The sequence below is a fragment of the Mus pahari genome, chromosome 9 (genome assembly GCF_900095145.1).
Source record: "Mus pahari chromosome 9, PAHARI_EIJ_v1.1, whole genome shotgun sequence".
NCBI classification, from domain to species: Eukaryota; Metazoa; Chordata; class Mammalia; order Rodentia; family Muridae; genus Mus; species Mus pahari.
The window spans coordinates 42,378,214-42,397,905 of NC_034598.1; the positions used below are offsets into that span (position 1 = coordinate 42,378,214).

Genomic DNA, 19,692 nt, shown 5'->3' on the forward strand with positions numbered 1-19,692 from the left:
AGGGTCACACAGCAGGGCTGCTGGCAGGGGGAGCAGGTGCAGCAAGCTGTCTGGCAGCTAGACTGCTGGCAGCATGAGGGTGTGCAGCAGGAAGATTGGCAGCAGGGGCTGGACACACAGCTCACTGGGGTGCAGATGAGGGTCAGGCAGGGGGCTGGGGCACAGCAGCTGGGGGCACAGCAGCTTGGTTGGCAGCAGCTGGGTTGGCAGCAGCTGGGGATACAACAGCTGGACTGGCAGCAGCTGGGGGCGCAGCAGGAGGGCTCACAGCAGCTCTCTGGACAGTCNTCCACCTGCCAGGAGGAGTCAGTACAAGAATCACAGGAACCGGGCAGGCAGACCCGGCTGTCATAGCTCAGGTCACTGGAGCAGACAGACATGGTGGAGGTGGCCATGGCGGGCAGGTGTGGTAGGAGCTGCGAGTCTGTGTGAGTGTGTGAGTCTGTGTGAGTGTGTGAGTGTATGTGAGTGTGTGAGTGTGAGGGGGCTGACTCTTGGCTTTTATACTCTGCACACAGTGTGTTGTTGGCATAGGCAGCCCTTCACAGCAGCTCTTTCCTTGTTAGTGTTTGGGTCTGGTTCCTGGAGAGTGCCGGAAGATGCTGCCCTGCTTGTAAATGACCTGGCTGTGTGTTGTGTTGTGCCAGGGACCTTGACTAGCTCTCCTTATGGAGAGGGGATCCTGGTGGGAGACAGGGTCATCTAGGGGTGGGTCTGGGCTCCCTTGGCAGGGTAATTGCATCTGTGCTTCTGGGATGCCCAGTCATTTTGGAGTGCTCTGAGTTAGCCGTGTCTGCTCCTTTCTCTTTTAAGTTTGCCATCAAGTCCTTGAAGAGGGGAGAGCTGATTCCAGTGATCCTGGAGTGCTCTCCTTCTCTCAGTTTGGCCTGGTTAGAGATACTCAGGCTGGGGACTCAGTGGCATACGGCTGGCTGTTCCTCTGCTCACTGCTACCCCTGCTTTGGGTGGTGAAGGGCGAAGAAGGGTTGGGTCAGGCCCATACCTAAGAAGCAGCTGTTTCATTGAGGGACGCCCCGTCTGACATTGCTGTCAGCACGCTTGGCTCTAGGTTTGAGGTGTCTGTGGCTCTGCTGAAGTTTGACATGGTACAAGGCTGAGGCCGGAGGTCAGTGTGCCAAGCTGCCTTTGAACTTGTGGAACCCACGCGCCTCTTCTCATCCTTGAGGATTCCTTGTAACCACTACATGGTCCCTCAGTGTTAGCTTCAGGGCTCCATCCCAGGGCACCTGTGACGAGCTATGGGTGGAGCCCACCTTATTGGCCATGGTCATTGTTCAGGGATTCTCTAAAGGACCTTTTCCACAGAGGTGTTGGAATCCTTGACAGGTCTTGCAGTAGGGAATGCAAGTCACGGGGGACCATGTGACCCACCATGCATTGTCCATGGTGGGAGGTTGAGGGAACCAGCCAAAACCAGATTGGAATGGGCAGACCCTGGGCTGACAGTTCCAATTGTGGTGTTTTGTGTGTGTGTGTGTGTGTGTGTGTGTCTTCATGTGAGTTGTGGACCTGCCAGAGTTCTGTCATTAGACACACGTGTGTAGGATCCTGTCCTCGTGTCTGCAGTGTTTTCAATATGAAGTGTCCCTCCAAAGAAGTATGATCCCCAGTTGTGTGGTGAAGGGCGTCTGCTGTGGGCATTTTCCCGTCTGTCTCTTTCTTTCCATCTGGGCCTTCCCCCCACAGTGATTGAGAAGCCTGTCACCACTGCCTGCTTGTCACATCAGGCCCAGAAACAGAGCTGGTCTGAGATTGAATTTAGGGACTTGTGATGCCTCTGAGGCCATGGGGCCTCCATCTTAGAGACCCCTAGTTGAGTAACGCCTGAATCTCTACACCAGCACAGAAAAGCACTTCAGGAGGAGCCAGAGGGGAGTTCAATGTTTACAGATCATTTAGACATTTGGGCATTGGGAGTGGTGGTCCCAGAGAGTCCCCTCAGGCATCTATATAATGGCTGTATATATGATCCTGCGGTTTTCTTTGTGTGTCCGTGTGTGTGTGTGTGTGTGTGTGTGTGTGTGTGTGTACGGATGTGCGCATGCATGCCTTTCTTCAAACCTCAGTCCTGAAACTTGCTATCACTTAAGCAAATGTTAAAAATTAAGTAAAATTCACAAGGTAGTATATTTTTTCTTCTCTTCCATTTGTTAATGAAATTTTGGAGTAATTCTTGATATGCACTGCTTAGATTTGGGGACAAACAGGCAAGCTAACACAGTGAAACTGGAGGTCACAAGTATCCTGACCTGCAGGAAACACAGCTCATTTCTTGTATATAACATTTGTGTCTCAGCCATCTGTAGAGAAACACACATTAACTCTAGGCAATTAGGATTTATTAGTTGTTTTGAAGTTGTACGCATGATGTGTGTACACGTGTTTGTGTGTGTATGTGTGTTTGTGTGTGCCTTCGTATGTGTGTGTATGTGTATATGTGTGTATATGTATATATGTGTGTGTATGCGCATGTGTATATGTGTATGTATGTGTGCTTGTGTGTGTATGTGTGTGTGCTTGTGTGTGTATGTGTGTGGGGGGGCTTGTGTATGTGTGTGTGTATGTATGTGGTGTGTATGTGTGTGTGTTTGTGTGTGTATGTGTGTGTGCTTGTGTGTGTATGTGTGTGTGGGGGGCTTGTGTATGTGTGTGTATGTGTGTGTGCTTGTGTGTATGTATGTGGTGTGTACGTGTGTGTGCTTGTGTGTATATGTGTGTGTGTTTACCAGAGGACAACCTCTACTGTAATTACCAGGGTCTCTCACCAGCCTGGAGCTTGCTAAGTGGGCAAGGCTGGCTGCTCAGCTAGCTCCAGGGATTCTTGTGTTTCCAACCCTCCTGTGCCTGGGTTTTTTTTATATGGGTTCTGGGATTCAAGCTCACGCTCACAAGGGAAGCCGTTGGTCAATGAGCGCTCTTTCCCAGACCGTTCTGAAGTTTCTTGAAGGAAGGAGAAACAAATCTCTGATCTGGGTGAAAGCTTCTTTCTCACGTCGGTTCCCGCCTTCTGTCTGGGGCACCCCTCCCCACGCCGCTTCCACAGCACTGCATCCCAGCAATGGAGTCCAACTAAATCAACCGCCTGCAGCCTTCTGTGTTTGTTTATGGCTGGGGTTGGGTGGGGTGACTGTATCCTATTGTGACAACTCTTAGTTTATTCGGACTGACTGACCAGAGAGGAGAGGGGAAAGTCATACCCAGAGGTCAGGTCTACATTAGATCAATGAGCTCCTCCCTAGGTCAGTGAGTTCTTCCCTGGGTCAGTGAGCTCCTCCCTGGGGCAGTGAGCTCCTCCCTGGGGCAGTGGACTCCTTCCTGGGTCAGTGAGCTCCTCCCTGGGTCAGTGAGCTCCTCCCTAGGTCAGTGAGCTCCTCCCTGGGGCAGTGAGCTCCTCCCTAGGTCAGTGAGCTCCTTCCTGGGTCAGTGAGCTCCTCCCNCAGTGAGCTCCTCCCTGGGGCAGTGAGCTCCTCCCTAGGTCAGTGAGCTCCTCCCTGGGGCAGTGGACTTCTGCCTGGGGCAGTGAGCTCTTTCCTGGGTCAGTGAGCTCCTCCCTGGGGCAGTGGACTCCTCCCTGGGTCAGTGGACTCCTTCCTGGGTCAGTGAGCTCCTCCCTGGGTCAGTGGACTTCTTCCTGGGGCAGTGAGCTTCTTCCCAGGGCAGTGAGCTCCTCCCTGGGGCAGTGAGCTCCTCCCTGGGGCAGTGGGCTTCTTCCCGGGGCAGTTTCCTCCTGTGTAGGCTGCCTAGCTCTCAGTGCTGTTGCTGGCATCATGGGCAGAGCAGCCATTGTTAACTCAGATGGTGAAGTGGCACAGCCCAGATGAGGAGTCAGGGCTGTTGTGGGTCTTGAAGTGTGAGCACAAGTCTTCCCGAGGCAGGAGGTCTCTGACTTCTGGGGAGGGCGGGGCTTATATCTTTTTGTTTTTGAATGTCATCTCAGAGATACCTTTTGACTGCCGGGAGGTATGGAGGTAAAGAACTGCAAAGTTGCCCATAGCTGGTTGTGTGTGTGAGCTTTCGTGAACCTTGACACACGTCAGAACATAAAGAAAGCATGCGCCCAGCTTCCAGGAATCTCTGGGGTGGACAGCAGTCTCTTAGCTGAGAGGGCTGCACTCCACATAGGGCCATGCTCCAGGTGGCTCTGCCTGTCCATCTTCTGGTGAGCTGTTCTGTGGTCCGGGAGCCCACATTGTTTCCTTTCAAAGTGAGAGCTCTCTAGCTCCCTTTCAAGGACTGGCTTGTGGACAAGTGATGACCCCAGCCCATCAAGGTGGTCTCCTCCTCAGGATTCTTACTGCACTGTCATGGTACCCTGTAACTTCTCTTTCTCCTCTGAGGCCACTTTCTCTTTCAGAGGTCAATTGGCACGTGGACTTCTTCTGAGAGCTAGTCTGACGGCCTTCTGTCCCCAGACTCCCTGCTCTGCATCCTGCCTGCACTGTGTGACCAAATCCTGCCCCACAGACCTCTGCCTCTTCTTGAGAGGGAGAGATTATGCTACACACCCCTTTTTGTGCAGATGAGGCATGCCAAGTGTTTCTCAGGGTCTGCCAGGGCCACCATTGTTCCCGTTAACCACACGACAGTCATGGCTCAAATTGCAACCTGAAGTGTGAGCCTCAGGCTCATGGTTTGAAGGCTTGGTTCTTGGATGGTGGTGCTATTTTGGGGTGCTCTGAGAGCTTGGAAGGAAACATATAGATGATAGAAGTATAGGTCATAAGGGGGGCCATTGGTTGTGGCTGGTCTGACCTTCCTGGTCATGATATGAACAGCCTCTGCCACGTGCCACATGCTCCTCCTGCGGTGAACTGAACTGCCCACTTGCCTTCCCTACCACAGTGAGTTGAGCCTTCTGACACAAGTTCTTTCTCCCTTCTGCTGTCTCTGTCAGGCATTTCAGCCACAGAGATGGTAAGATGAACTCTAAAGGTCTAAGTAACAATGTTAGCCACCAGACCACACATTACACAACACACAGTAATCCATATCCACAAACACAAGCACATGCAGGCACGTGCACACACACACACACACACACAGACACACACACACAGACACACACACACACACACACACACACACGGACACACACACACACTACAGAATGGATCCACAGGCTTCGGCCGACCTTGAGGTGTTCAAACAGTCCCAGGAGGCAGAGCTGCTGAGGTGGTTAGACATGGTCAGGAAACCTGGAGAGAGCTGCTGGAAGCATTTTGAGCCACAGCGGGGAGGTAAAAACCCCAAAGGTAAGATACAGGGACAGGAGGATAAATGGACGGCCAACAATTTGGATGGGTAACATCAGCTGTGGGGACTAAGGAGCTGAAGCCTCAGGGACGACGGTTGAGCTTTCTCCTGTCAGTCCCTTGACACACATGGAATGATTAAATGATAGGTGGATGGGTGTCCTCTCCATGGAGTGATCTGAGGGCGGTGCACCCTTCCTCAGTCTGGTGTGTTTAACAAGCTCTCAGGCCAGGTTTTTCTGATGTGGCTTTAATAGGCCCACGTGTGCATGTGTTCCCGACGCACTCTGACCAGTCCACAGGGAGCTGTTTTACTTTTTGTCTGTGGTGGTTTGAATAGGAATGGCCCCCGTGGACTGACAAGCTTGAATATGCTTGGCCCATAGGGAGTGATGCTGTTAGGAGGTGTGGCCTTGTTGGAGGAAGTGTGTCACTGGGTGGTGTGGGCTCTGAGGTCTCTTATGCTCAAGCTATGCCCAGTGTGGTACACAGTCTCCTGCTGCCTGAGGATCAAGTTGTACACCTGTCATAGACTAATGACTTACTCCTGTGTCTTAGGGTTTCATTGTAATGAAGAGACACCATGACCATGGCAACTCTTATAAAGTCAAACATTTCCTAGCATGGTGAGGGCTGCCTGCTTTCCCTTGTGAGGGACCAAGTCCTCTCTCTCTTCTGAGGAACCAGGTTCTTAGCAGCTGCACCCAATGGTCCTTACAGGGAATGCCCAGCAGGTATCAGACCTTTGGCATCAGATACACAGTCACCCACCCTGAGGGTATGCTGCTTGTCCTTGCCAAGTGGCTCCTAGGAAAGAGGCTGGCCTGTATGGGTAGGCAGGGGCTGTCTGTGATTGGGACCCTCCATCACAGGTGTGTGATTGGTGGCCCAGGACAAGTTGGGGAAGATGACAGCCAAGGATGCACTGTTCCCTGGCCTCCCATCAGGACCTGATGCTGGTGCCATTAGAATTCAGAGAGGAAGACAGAGGCATGGTTGAGGTCAAAGTGTTTATTATTAGAGTTCTGAGGAGGCTTCTGGCTACAGGTACTTGGCAGTGTCCCTCCAAGAAGCCCACTGAAGCCAGGACGGTGGAGTAGGATTCCCAGGCTTATGACCAGGACCTCAACCAGGCTGGGTAATGACAGAGATCAAGATGTTTGATGGAAGACTCAAGCTAAGGCAGGGCTGACACCTGAGGCAGCCCAGGGACTAGAGGAGAAGTGAGGCATCCCCAGGGGTAGATCCATCAGCAGCTGGACTTCTGTCCACAGCAGGCCTGTCTGGAGCAGGCAGGGCGGCACAGCAGGGACACACTGGAGGTTGGGCGGCAGCAGCTGGGCTGGCAGGAGGAGGCACAGCAGGAGGAGGTGGGCACACAGCAGGCAGGTCTGCACACAGGGCGGCACAGCAGGGACAGGCTGGAGCAGGGCTTGCAGCACACAGGAGCACAGCAGGAGGGCTGGCAGCAGNAGGAGGAGCCAGAGCAGATGGGTGTGCAGCAGACAGGCTTGCAGCAGACAGGCTTGCAGCAGACAGGCACACAGCAGGGGGATTGACAGCATGAGGACTGGCAGCTAGACTGCTGGCAGCATGGTCCAGAGCAGATGGGTGTGCAGCAGACAGGCTTGCAGCAAAGGGTCACACAGCAGGGCTGCTGGCAGGGGGAACAGGTGCAGCAAGCTGGCTGGCAGCTAGATTGCTGGCAGCATGAGGGTGTGCAGCAGGAAGATTGGCAGCAGGGGCTGGACACACAGCTCACTGGGGTGCAGAGGAGGGTCAGGCAAGGGGTTGGGCCACAGCAGCTGGGGCCACAGCAACTTGGCTGGCAGCAGCTGGACTGGCAGCAGCTGGGGGCACAGCAGCTGGACTGGCAGCAGCTGGGGGCACAGCAGCAGGGCTCACAGCAGCTCTCTGGGCAGTCCTCTACCTGCCAGGAGGACTCAGTGCAGGCTTCAGAGCAGACAGACATGGTGGAGGCGGCCATGGCTGATTGGAGGGCAGAATGTAAGATGAGAATGAGAGAGAGGGAACAGGGGAGTGAGGGAATAAGGTGCTCGGTGCCACTTATATATCTCTCAAGGGTGTGTTTGTTTGTGGTGTCCCTGCTACAGTTCCCTGTTGGTGTTGATGTAGTTCTAAGACACCTGTCAATCAAGTGGGTGTGGCCTGCAGCTCTGCCCATTCACAGAGCTCTGCAAAACTAGGGCTGATAGGTTTACCAGGGCTACGTGGGGCAAGGCAGGGGTGTGTCATTTCCTCTCCAGGAAGGGTCAGCCTTCTCTTTGAAGCCTCTGGCTCCTGGCTTTAGTCCTTAATTGAGTCATCATCGTATTTTAACCTTGTTTTGTGTCCTCTTTATTTGGGGATGGCGGTCAGAGAGCCGTGTTTATTTTCTGTATCAACAGTGCCTCTAATAATAGTTCTCGCTTTGGTCTAGGTATTGTTCTAAGTGAGTCTATACGTACTAAGTCAACTAACCCCTGTGACCTTGGAAGGGACATGATTTCATTATTCCCATGTGGGGAAACTGAGGCACAAACAAAAGCTTACAGCCATGCCTGTGTCTTGTGTTCCTGTCATTCTCTCAAGCTATAACAGACTAGAAAGGCAGTCCAGTAATATGTCCCCTCCAGAGGAGTGGGGGTAAGTCAGGACACATCACTCAAAGAGAGATGACCTTTAGCCCCACCCATAGAATTCTGGGCATCTAGAGGGGGAAAGTCTGGTAGAACTCCCTAGGGCAGGACAGAGGGACTGTTGCTAGGGGGCTGGGCTGTGTAGCAGATATGGCAGGCAGAGGATCCAGGAATTTGCTCTGCAGAATTGGCTACTTCTACCTACAGCAAGAGGACCCAGGATGACGGACAGGCAGAACACAGAAGGAGATTGTTGCAAAGCTTGGCTGTGTTCTCAGATGCAGGAGGCTTTCTTGTGGAACCTGAGCTGTGTTTAAGACATTGTAGAGCCTTTTGGTTGTGACCGTGGGGCCCTGGATGATCAAGCTAGGATCTGCCTGAGAACTTGGGGGAAAACCCAGCATTATGGCTTGAATGTACAATGTTTCTCACTAGCTCATGGTTTGAACTCTTCATCCTCATCTAGGGGTGCTATATTTTGGAAGGTTGTGGAACATTTTGAATGTGAAGCAGAGTTAAGACTGCAAGGGAAGAGCTTGAGGGTTCTAGACTGGGTCTGATTGCAGCTGAATTCTGCTTCCTGAGGTTTCAGGATAGAGCAAACTGTGTCATAATCCTTAGTCTCCCCACCCCACCCCCACCATAGGGACCCTGTGTACTGCACCTTCTCAGTACCTTCCCAGTCCAATAGACATACCCTTTCATTTTGCTGTGAGGCCAAACAGCTTCCCCTCCTGCTTGTCAAGTTGCATCCCAGGGAGTTTTCAACAGTAACAAGACATATAAGAAAAAACTGGTACCAGGAGTAGGGTTTTGCTGTGATAAACTTGATCATGGCTCTTTGGCCTTTGGAAATGGGGAAGGAAGGTAGAGGAGTTTGGAGCTGTGAACTAGAAGCATTCTGAAGTGTTCTAAGCAGAGCTCAGAGGACAGCATTTGGGAGTTCAGAAGACCAGGGGATTAAAAAGATGCTGCAGTGAAGACTGTGCCCGGGAGGCTTTGGATGGGAGCAAGAACTAGAGACCTTTGGTGTTACATTGTAGCAAAGAACCTGGATATCTTTTCATGTGTCCTGAAAATATGAGAGAAGCTGAATTTAAATGCATTTGATTAACTGTTTGGCAGAGGTAAATAATTTCAAGACACCTAACATTCAGGCTGTGGCTGTTTACATTTAGCCAGGTTTCCAGGAACACTAAAACTGTGACATCTGGACAGGAAGGAATGTAGGTATTGTTAAAGTTTTAGATGGGATGGGCATGGAAGGTATAGACAAATCAGCTTTAACTGTCAAGGAGATGTGTACTATGAGAGAAAAGCCAAGTACTTTTCACTGGGATAATAAGAAAGGGGCCTTGAAGGCATGACTGCAATCAATGACATCACCAAGGTGTAAAAGTGCAAACACTGGCTGCTCTTGCAGAGGACCTGGGCATGATTCCCAGCACCCACATGGCAGTTCGTGACCATCTGTAACTCGAGTCTTGGTTATCTAACATTCTCTTCTGGCCTCCACAGGCACCAGGCATGCACACAGTATATGGACACACATATAAGCAAACCACCCATAAACATAAGAGTAAATAAAGAAAATATGTAAAAAAAAAAAGCTATATAAAAAAACTTTAAAAAACAAATTCATTTGAAAAGCTTTCATCTAAAAAGAGAGGGTTTATATAGAGTCTGGTTTTGGAGGGATTGCAAGATGCAAGGGTGAGGACGTCATTAGAGCCGGCACCAAGGTTCAAGAGAAAAGCCCGTGAGGTCAGGCAATATGGAGCAGGGTTGTGCTAAGCATTCTGTGTATGAAGCTGCAAAGGTGAAGCCTTAGTTACAGTGGAGACCCTAGGATGGTAGAGAAGCCAGGAACATGGGATGTTGGATGAGGAGAGCTACAAGCACAAGGTGAACAGACCTGGGAGAGGTTGTGTGTGCAAGCAAGGATTAATGATAGGAAAGGTAGAAAGAAGACACAAGAGACAGATATAGGAAGGTTTCAGGTCAATACCATGCCAGCATCAAGTTTAGTTTTCTTAGACTTTTTATATTACAGAGTATGGTGAGAAGCAAAGCCAAAAGCTAACAGAAACAATTGCTGAAATATACACATAAGACATCTGTTCCCATCCAAAAGCCTCCCTGTTCCTTCCATCAAGGTCAGTCTGTGTATACTAGAAGCATATGACTATTTACTTATTTATTTTTTGCAGTGCTCACAGCTAAGAGTTGCCTTGAGTCTCAGAGGAGACCAAAATTATGCCTCTGAATAATGTTAGAAATGTGAAGACCATGGACCCGAATGCATTTTGAGATGCCATTTATGAGATGCCCATGAGTATGGGGGGGGGGTAGAATGTTATGATTTGAATGTGAAATATTCTGACAGCTTTATGTGTTTGAACACCAAGTCTCAACTGAGGCTTGGATGCTCAGACACTTTCGATGGGAGAGGACATGGGTCAAATATCTTTCTAAAAGGAGGGCTGTGGGGCCAGGGCCAGATGGCACCTCTAAAGATGAAGGCAGATCCTGTGTCTGGGTTATAGAGGATAGCAGGACTGTAGGTTATTCTTTGCTTCCCAGGGGTGTGGTTCTTGGCTCATAATGTCTCTTTTGAGGAACCCCCACAGTATGCCCCATGTCTGACTATCATCTATCCCTGCAGGAATGCAGACAGACACACTCCTCACATCTGCTGTGTCTGCCTGCCTCTTTAAACATTCCTAGCAGCTCAATTGGGATGAAATGGATCTCACCCTGATAGCTTCTCCTTAATGAACATCGGCCATTTTTGTGTCTTCCCAGGGTAAACGAGCATTCAGTCTTCCTCCTCTTGGTGCTGGTGTGTCCTTTTGTTGTAGGAAATTTTTCTATATTCTAGATATCAACCCTTTATCAGTTATACAACTTGTCAGTGTCTTCTGTCCTGTGGGCCTTCTGACAATGCCTTCTGCATCTCTCTTGTGCAGTCTCTCTGTCTGTCTGTCTCTCCCCCTCTCTATCCTTCCTTCTCTCTGTCCACATTCCTGAGGATCCAGCAGAGCGCTTTGTCAGGTGTTTGTCCCAGGCTCTTCCTCTAGCCTTGCCCCCCAGCCCCTTAATAGTTAATGTCCTTTAATTCCCCAAAGTTTTTTTTTTTAATTGATGAACTTCTATTTACTGATTTATGCTTTCTATAAAGCATTACAGAGCCCATTGAAAAACCCCAGGTTGTACAGATTTCTTACATTTGTTAAGATATGTATGGTTTTAACTATGGAAGCTAAGATATTGCTATATTTTTAGTTAGTTTTTGGTACAGGGTAAGGTGTACCAAACAACCTCAGTCTTTTGTTGAGGGTACAGTTCTTCCCACTGAATGGCCTTGGCATTGCTACATCGATACATTGATGCACTGATACATTGATCCATTGATACATTGATGCATTTATGCATTGATACATTGATACATTGATGTATTGATCAGCACATGTGTTCACCTCTAGACTCTTGCTGTTGGCCTCTTCCTCAGTATGAGACATGGCAGCACCCCACTTTTCATGCTGGGGCCCCTTGTCAGTGTTGAAGGTGGGAAGTCTAACCTTCCCTACCCTACAACCCTACTCTTCTTTCTCAAGATGGATCTGGCTGTCCCTTACCTCTTGGGACATATGATTTTGATGAGCAGCTCTTCTGTTTCTGAGAGCAAGGCTGCTGGAGGGTTGAGAAGGAAAATCCTAGATCTGTGACCTGCTGTGGGTCATAAGATCATCTTGAGAGTGCTGCCTCCGAATCCATGAACCAGGGACATCTTCCCATTGGTGCAGGTCTTAGCTTTCTTCAGTGGTGCGACAGTTACCAGTGGGCAAGGCTTACCTGCTTGGTTACATTTATTTATTCTTTTGGATGCCTTTGTAAAAATACATTGTTTCTCTCTCTCTCTCTCTCTCTCTCTCTCTCTCTCTCTCTCTCTCTCTCTCTCTTCCCTCCCTCCCTCCTTCTTCCCTTCCCTTCTCCTTCCTTCCTTCCTTCCTTTCTTTCTTTCTTTCTTTCTTTCTTTCTTTCTTTCTTTCTTTCTTTCTTTCTTTCTTTCTTTCTTTCTTTCTTTCTTTCTTTCTTTCTTTCTTTCTTTCTTTCTTTTTGGTATTTTTTGAGACAAAGGTCTCACTGTGTAGCTCTGGTTGTCTTGGAACTCACTCTGTAGACTGAGTTTGAACTCAGAGATCTGCCTATCTCTGTCTCTTGAGTACTAGAATTAAAAGTGTATCCCACCATGGCCATCTTAAGAAATTATTTTCTTAATTTTCTTTTCACATTTTCCATTGTCAGTACCTAGAAACACATTTGATTTTTTCTTTATAGAATCTTTCTCTCTTTCCTTTCCTCCACCTCCCTAGGTATACGGGTGTTTTGATTGTCTGTCTGTTTGTCTGTCTGTCTGTCTATGTGCCAGTGTCTGATGTCATTAGAGGCTGGAAAAGGGTGTCAGATCCCCTGATATTGGAGTTATAAGTAGTTGTAAGTTGCCATGAGGATGCTGGGAGTTGAATCCAGGTCCTTTGGAAGAGCAGCAAGTGTTTTTAACTGCTGAGCCATCTCTCCAGCCCTTTTCTGTTTTTTTTTTCCCCCATGCCACAAGCCTTCCCCAGGCATGAGTAAGGATGGGGTGACCTTGGCCGTTAGTACTCCTCTTTTCCAGGATGTAACATCTGTGTCCATTAATGCTGAGGGGGAGCTGACTGTAATTCTGGAGTTGAGGTGGAGGTCTGTCCATACTTGTCAGCTTCACTCTGGAATAAGAGCACTGGGAGGAGGAAGACAGGATAGGGCAGAGCCTGGGCACTCCTGCTCTCCAGGAGCCTTTGCACCTCTTACCTCAAGTGCTATCTTTCCATGATTATCAGTGAGTGTGAGATGCCACACACTCAGCCTCTGGCCATCTGGTTAGGTGATGGCCTCCCTTGCAGCTATCCCATCCTTCCAACTGAACTTGTTGACTAAGCCCCACACCCTGAGGTCCCACCCCTCCAGACTACCCTGGGTTAGCTGATAGGCCACTGCTCTCATCCTCTCTGAAAGCCTTTATCCTGACTAGCTCATGCCTTGCCTCAGTGGGAAAAAGGTGTTGACTTGTCCACAATCATGGTGCCCTTCTGAACTGTTGGGTCCCTCACAGTCATCTCCTGTTCTTTGGAAGGGCTAAGAAGACATTATGACCAAAAGCAACTCGAGAAAGGCAGATCGTTTTTATCTTACACTTCTAGGGTCACACTCCATCACTGAGGGAAGTCAGAAGGAACTCCAGGCAGGGACTGAAGCACAGGCCACAGAGGAATGCTGTTCTTGCTCAGTCTGCTTTCTTATACAACTCAGGACCACCAGTCCAGGGATGACAACACCAACACTGAGCTGGGCCCGCTCACACCAAATATCAATTGAGAGAATGTATCACAGGCTATCCCACGGGCTAGTCTGGTGGGAGCATTTTCTCAGTTGAGAGTCCCTCTTCCCAAATAATTTTAGCTTGTATCAAGTTGACATAAATCTAGCCAGCACAATTTTACATTTAAAAAATATTTATTTTTACCCTTCTTTATGTGTCTATGTCTGTTTAAGTGTAGGTACATGTGAGTGCAGTACCCACTGAGGCCAAAAGAGGGTGTTGGATCCCCTGGAACTGGNGTTACAGGTGATATAAGCTGCTTATTATGGGTGCTGGGAACCAAACTCTGGTCTGCTGCAAGAGCAACAAGCAGTCTTAACCACAGAACCATTTCTCCAGTCCCAAATTTAATGTGTGTGTAGTATGTGGTGTCTGTGTATGTGATGTGGTATATATTGTATGGTGTGTGTGTGTGTGTGTGTGTGTGTGTGTGCGCACATATTGTATGTATTGTTTGTGTGTGGTGTGTGTGTGCATGTGGTGTGTGTGTATGGTGTGTGGTGTGTATACATGTGGTTGTGTGTTTGCATGTGGTCTGTGTGTGTGGTGTGTGTGTATATGGTATATGGCATGTGTGCACATGATGTGTAGTGTGTATGTGCATGTGGTGTGTGGTGGTAGTTGGAGTGTGTGTGTGTGTGTGTGTGTGTGTAGGTGAGAGGACAACTTATCACAATATCTCCACATGTCAGTTCTGCCTAAACTCAGGCCATCAGGGCTGGGTACATGTGTCTATACTTACTTAGTCATCTCACCAGCACTTAAATTCTCATTCTCTGTCTCTGTCTCTCTCTTTCTCTCTCTCTGTTTCTCTGTCTCTGTCTCTGTCTTCTCATTTCTGATGGAATGATTTCTGTGGGTGTTTTAGGTCCACTGATGTTTCTTCATTCTTGCACCTGATCTCAGGTTTGTCCAGTGTGTATTTAAATTTCAGCTATTGTATTCAGTTTTAGAATTCCCTTTTGTTGGATTAATTGCATTTCTCTCCTGGGAATCTCTACCTATTCACTCATGAAGATAATATTTTTCTTTGATCTTTGGACAAATAATAGCTGCTTGTGGTCACCAACTGCCCATCTCTGTAACAAGTTTATCCCATATTCTTTTTGCTGGTTGCTTTTACGCATGAAGGTGATTTACATGACAAAATCTTTTGTGCCTGGTTATTTTGATCATATGCTCGAACTTATGAAAAACATTTGAAGATTTGGGGTTCTATTATTTTCTTGTATCTATGGGGTTTTGTTCAGGCAGATGGCCAACTATTAACCAATTCTTTTGAGCTTATGTAGATCTGGCTTTACAGTCTGTGGGTGTACAAATGTGGAAAACTCACACATTCTCCACTCAAGATCCCACCATGCTCCTGGAATCCTCACAGGAGTTGAATCAGCTGTCACTGGGGGTGTCTGTAGTGTGTCTCTGGGGCACATCCCACCTATATTCTGGATGTTCTCCCTGCCCACCCACCCTGGATCTCCCCTCAGCCACTGACCACACTTCATTGGGAAGTTGGGTTGGCAAAGAGCTGTGCACCTATGCAACTCTGTCTAGCCCTGAGTGTGGCCATCTCCTGTCTATCAGCAATGTAGTTAAGGGCTCCTTAGCCGTTGTCCATTCCATCAGGGTTTCAGGTTTGCTACACTCTAAACTTTCAGTTCTCTGTTCTCAAGGGTTCTGGTTCAGGCAGCAGAAGTTGTGGTTTGAGCTTCAGCAGGAGCTACTAAAAGGGAGCTGACATTGTGACAGACATCTGGTTTACCTCCTTATTAGTACTAAGAGCTTGGAAGAATTGTCCAGAATGTACAGTGACTAGAAGTCAGTAAGGCTGCTCTCCTGCCTACAGCAAGCTATCCTAGAAGCCCATAGCCTTGCTGCATGGAGTCAGGTAGTCTTCTGGGATGGTCTGGCCTTGCAAACCACTTTCTGCTTCTTTCCAGTATGATGTCTTCTCTACTTCTGAAAGAAGAGGGAGAGGGGCAAGCAGAGGCTGCAATGAGGTTCAGACATTGCCCACAACTTAGCAGATTATTAGGATGCTGGGAACGTAGCTGAGGAGTATGCTGACAATCCTAGCCTGCCTCTTCCAGCATTGCATCTTCTTTTCTCAAAGCTTCATTCCTGTCCATGATGGAGCTGAAGTGGGAATAGAGACATGGGACCTTTCCTGAAAGTGACTTTAGATGTTCTTGAATGTGCTCTCTGTGATTTGCAGCAGAGTCTGGGAAGTCACAGGGAGACAAGAATATAGCAGTGCCTCTGTTCTATGTGGCACTGTAGCTATAGAAGGGCAGATTGAGACTGGGGAGGGGTGTGTATGGGTCCAGTAAGGCAGGGAAAAGTCAGCCTCACTCAAATGTCTGTGTCTTCTCTTCTTGCCAGAGAGGCATTCCAAGACCTAGGGCCAACTCAGACACCTCTTCCTCAATCCCGAGTTAGCTGGGTGGACACCTACAGGTGCTGTTGTTGTGCTGCTTTTTGTGACAATACATGTGGCTTGCTGCTGAACATGCCAAAAAGAGGACAGGGCCTGGAGCCTTGGCCTCAGCACAAGTTCCGGCTGAGGTCCCTGTGAATCTGTACTGGCTTCTCCTGCTTTTCAAGGATGTGGCTGGTCCCACCTGCCTTTCCTCAGGACATTGATGGATGAGGGCGTGCACTGTGTTCAACCTCCTTTGTGTTGCAGAGCCTTCCAGACCACAGGAAAAGAATAACATCTGTGGTTGTGGGAGGACTGTCATCCTACAGGGAGGATATCTGGACTCTTGGATTTCTGGAAACTCTGGTAAAGAAATCTGAACTTCATTGGGCTTGGAATCCAGGTAGCACCAGGAGAAGATGGCTTGGGAGCCTAGATGTAGCAGTAGCTAGAGAGCAGCATTAGTCATGGAGTTGGGCAAACCAAACAAGAGCATGAACAAGAGCAACACTAGGCTGGAGGACAGAGAAAATAACAAGGAAGACCAGCTGCATTCTGGGTATTTGGAACACTGAGCTGGGTATAAAAGCCACTTCAGGTAGGAGCTCCAGACATTCTCACCTTCCCTCAGACCAACCAGCTTCCACCATGTGTCACACCAGCTGCTCTTCAGGGTGCCAGCCATCCTGCTGTGTGTCCAGCCCCTGCCAGCCATCCTGCTGTGTGTCTACCTCCTGCCAGCCATCCTGCTGTGTATCTAGCCCCTGCCAGTCAGCATGCTGCAGGCCTGCTATATGCATTCCTGTTAGATACCAGGTAGCCTGCTGTGTGCCTGTGAGCTGCAGGCCCACTGTGTGTGTGGCCCCCTCCTGCCAGTCCTCTGTGTGTGTGCCTATGAGCTGCCGGCCTGTCTGTGTGACCTCCTCCTGCCAGTCATCTGGATGCTGCCAGCCCTCCTGCCCCACCCTGGTCTGCAGACCTGTGACCTGCAGTACCCCCTCCTGTTGCTGACCAGTGTCTCTAAACCAGCTGCTGCCAGTGCAAATGGGACACATCCATCCCCTCCGTCCGCGGCGGTGGTTCTGCACTTGAAACAGATTGGAAGCACACCTAGTTCACCCTGGCACTTGGGAGAGAATACAGATGAATAATACAGATACCTCTTTCCCTGCCCTTCTCTCAGGATGTCCTGGCTCCAGGGTCCTTCTCTTACTCCCTGTGCTAAATAAAGTGGCTTCCCTAGTCAGCTGTACATGTCTGTCCTGGTTCCTGTCTGTCTTTCCTGGTGGCTTTGGCATCAGGAAGCATAGAAGATTAGTGGTTTCTATGATGCAGACTCATCATAGGAGGTTCCTTAGGAGGTAGCACGAAGGGAGGAGGGCGAGGCTTGTTTATGCCCCTGGCATCCCCGTGGCCTCTGGGATGGACTTGCTGTATCTCTTTGCAGGGTCTGCTCCTGCTTGCCTTCCCCTGCAGGGGGTGCTCATGCATAGTCCTAGAGTGCTTTATAAAAGGTTTTCTCTTTCCCCTGTGGATGCCAAGTCCCAGTGACTTTCTTCCTATTGGGTAGCTTTGAAATGTTTGAATTTCAGTCATACAAACTGACTGGCTCAGAATCACCTCAGTACTGGGGAAATGTATGCTCATTTTCTTATTGCTGATCAATTACCATATGATGGACACACATCTAGTCACTTGCCTGTAAAGCAGCTAGAACACACGTCTCGCCAACTTCTTGGGGTGGCCCCTGTCGTAGCCATGTGTGTGTTGTTCTGGATCTTTCAAGGCATGGTATGGGTCACTTATGTTTCTATTTCAGATCATTTCAATGATCAGGTTAGTTTCTTTGTCCCTCTTGCTGGGGAAACATATCCAGTGAACAGAACCTGAAGGAAAGGCCTGTTTTGGCTCACAATTTGAGGGTATAGCCGTTCAAGGTGGGATGGTCAGGGTGGAAAGAGGGTGAGGTGGTAGCTCACACTGCATCTGCAGAGGGGTGCAAAGTGAGCACTGAATGCTGGCACTCAATTAGCCTTCTTTTTAGCACATCGGAATCATGGCCCCTCAACCAATGCTGTGCTGACCATGTTTAGGGTGGGACTTTTCTCCTCAGTCAAACCTTTCTGGAAATATAATCATTCGTATGCCCGGAAGCACATTTCCATGGTGATTTTAAATCCCATTAACAGTAGAAGATAGACCTTCAAGGCTGTGTCTAGCTTTGGGGATGGGTTTCCTCTGGGAAGTGTTGGTGACAGTCTGCCTCCATTGGCTGGCTCTGTCCTCAATCTCTGCAGTCTGTTATGACTGCTCCCTGGGAGGTGCCTGAGACAGACAGACATGGATGTCTCCTCCTCTGCTGTACCCTATGATATCATCCTGGACCTGGTTCTCTGGAGTTCCTACTCTTGGCTGCCTTGAGCACCAAATGTTTCCTTTATTCCTCACAGGCTGGCCATGAGACATGAGTTGTAAAAGTTGTTTTATCTCTTAGCTGCCAGGGTTGTCAGGGTTCTCCTGTGCTTTGTGAATAAAACTAACTAACTGCCTTAAACATGCAGTATATATGCCATACACCTATGGTGTATTTACACCCCGGTTACACACATACACATGCACACACATGTACTCTTGTTCTCAAACCCTTGTGCACATAAAAGGACACACATGGAAAAAGCTCACATACACATGTGTGTATACTCACACATACCCACAGATTCAGGTGCTCATACTTACACATTCCTATATCCGAGTGTCTTAGCACACTTATATACACACACACATACATACANACACACACACACAGACACACATTCACACTTCTTTGCATGTTTGCATGCTTCTGCAGACACACAGTCACACTTACTTCTGCACACTCATGCACCTTCACTCAAGCATGCCTGTGCGTCATTCTAGTCTCTAATCTGAAAGTCTCTTATTTGTCTCTCTGCTATTCAGAGGCACAGGTAGAGGTCCTGCCGATTCTGCAGCTTTAGCTTCTCTCATCCCTGTGAGACAATAAAGGATGAATCATTTAAAGGTACAGGATTTATCTTGGCTCATGTTCTCATTCTGGAACCTCTGATGGGTAAGGTCTGGCCAGTTCACTATTGTTCCAGGATGGAGTGGTTGCCCTCTCTTTAATGGTATTGATCTCTCTGACAGCTATACTCTCTACAACCATGGCTTTCTGATTGCCTCCCTTTCTGGCTAGGCTGCACGGCTTTCCAACTGCTCAGCTCTGCTTTTAGCTCTTGATTCTCACTGTAAATCTGTCCAAAAGTCCCCAGCAATGACCAGGCCACTGCATGAACTCTCTGCTGCCTTGAAATCTCTTCTACATGGTTAATTTAGCCACTGCGTGTAAACTCAGCCTTACATAGCATTTCTGGACTCAGAGGACATTCCCTTATGGAATATCACATGGATTCCCTTGTAGACCTCACATGGATGTTGGTCCAGTGCCGAACAGCATCATGAAACTTGATAAGCACATCTGTTGGCATTTTAGTCTTCTGATTTCTCACCTGGGTGTCTCATTAGCTCTTTGTATAGCTTCCAAGAGTCATAAAGCCTATATGTCAAAGCTCTTCACAATGTATCCAAACTAGCCAAAGGCCTAAGGAAACATATAGTCAGGGTTAGTCACAACAGTGTCCCGACATCTCTGACTAATTTTCTGTATTAGTTATTTTTCATGACTGTGCTGAATTACCAAGTAAAACAGCTTAAAGGGATGAAAGAAATTTTTAGCTTTTGGATTCAGAGACTTCACTTCACTATACGGGGAGCAGAACAGTCACAATGGGCCGCAAAATAGAGATAAGAACACTTTTAACTGATTAATCATCATCATTTTCTTCTTCTTCTTCTTCTTCTTCTTCTTCTTCTTCTTCTTCTTCTTCTTCTTCTTCTTCTTCTTCTTCTTCTTCTTCTTCT

The 19,692-nt window shown here is 48.6% G+C and overlaps 3 protein-coding genes across 4 annotated transcripts in view; 2 read left to right on the top strand and 1 right to left on the bottom strand.

Moving 5' to 3' along the window:
* The window catches only part of Tspear (thrombospondin type laminin G domain and EAR repeats), a 199,504-nt gene that overhangs the window by 3,726 nt on the left and 176,086 nt on the right, over positions 1-19,692 (top strand). The gene's annotated exons all lie outside the window — the stretch shown is intronic.
* Positions 6,523-7,260, bottom strand: LOC110326895 (keratin-associated protein 10-1-like). Its single transcript, XM_021205542.1, has 2 exons — positions 7,145-7,260; positions 6,523-7,078 (listed from the first exon to the last, which is right to left on the bottom strand). Exons 1-2 carry the CDS (start codon positions 7,258-7,260, stop codon positions 6,523-6,525), a joined length of 672 nt encoding a protein of 223 aa, XP_021061201.1.
* LOC110326903 (keratin-associated protein 12-1-like) lies at positions 16,372-16,764 on the top strand. 2 transcript variants are annotated; one of them, XM_021205557.1, is made up of 2 exons: positions 16,402-16,501; positions 16,574-16,764. In XM_021205557.1, the coding sequence occupies exons 1-2, from the start codon at positions 16,402-16,404 to the stop codon at positions 16,762-16,764; spliced, it is 291 nt and encodes a 96-aa protein (XP_021061216.1). The 2 variants fall into 2 exon arrangements, with proteins under 2 accessions (XP_021061215.1, XP_021061216.1); XM_021205556.2 differs by having other exon boundaries at positions 16,372-16,764.

Excerpts from the sequence above, each read along its gene's own strand:
- LOC110326903 (XM_021205556.2), top strand. The coding sequence starts at position 16,402 with ATGTGTCACACCAGCTGCTCTTCAGGGTGCCAGCCATCCTGCTGTGTG.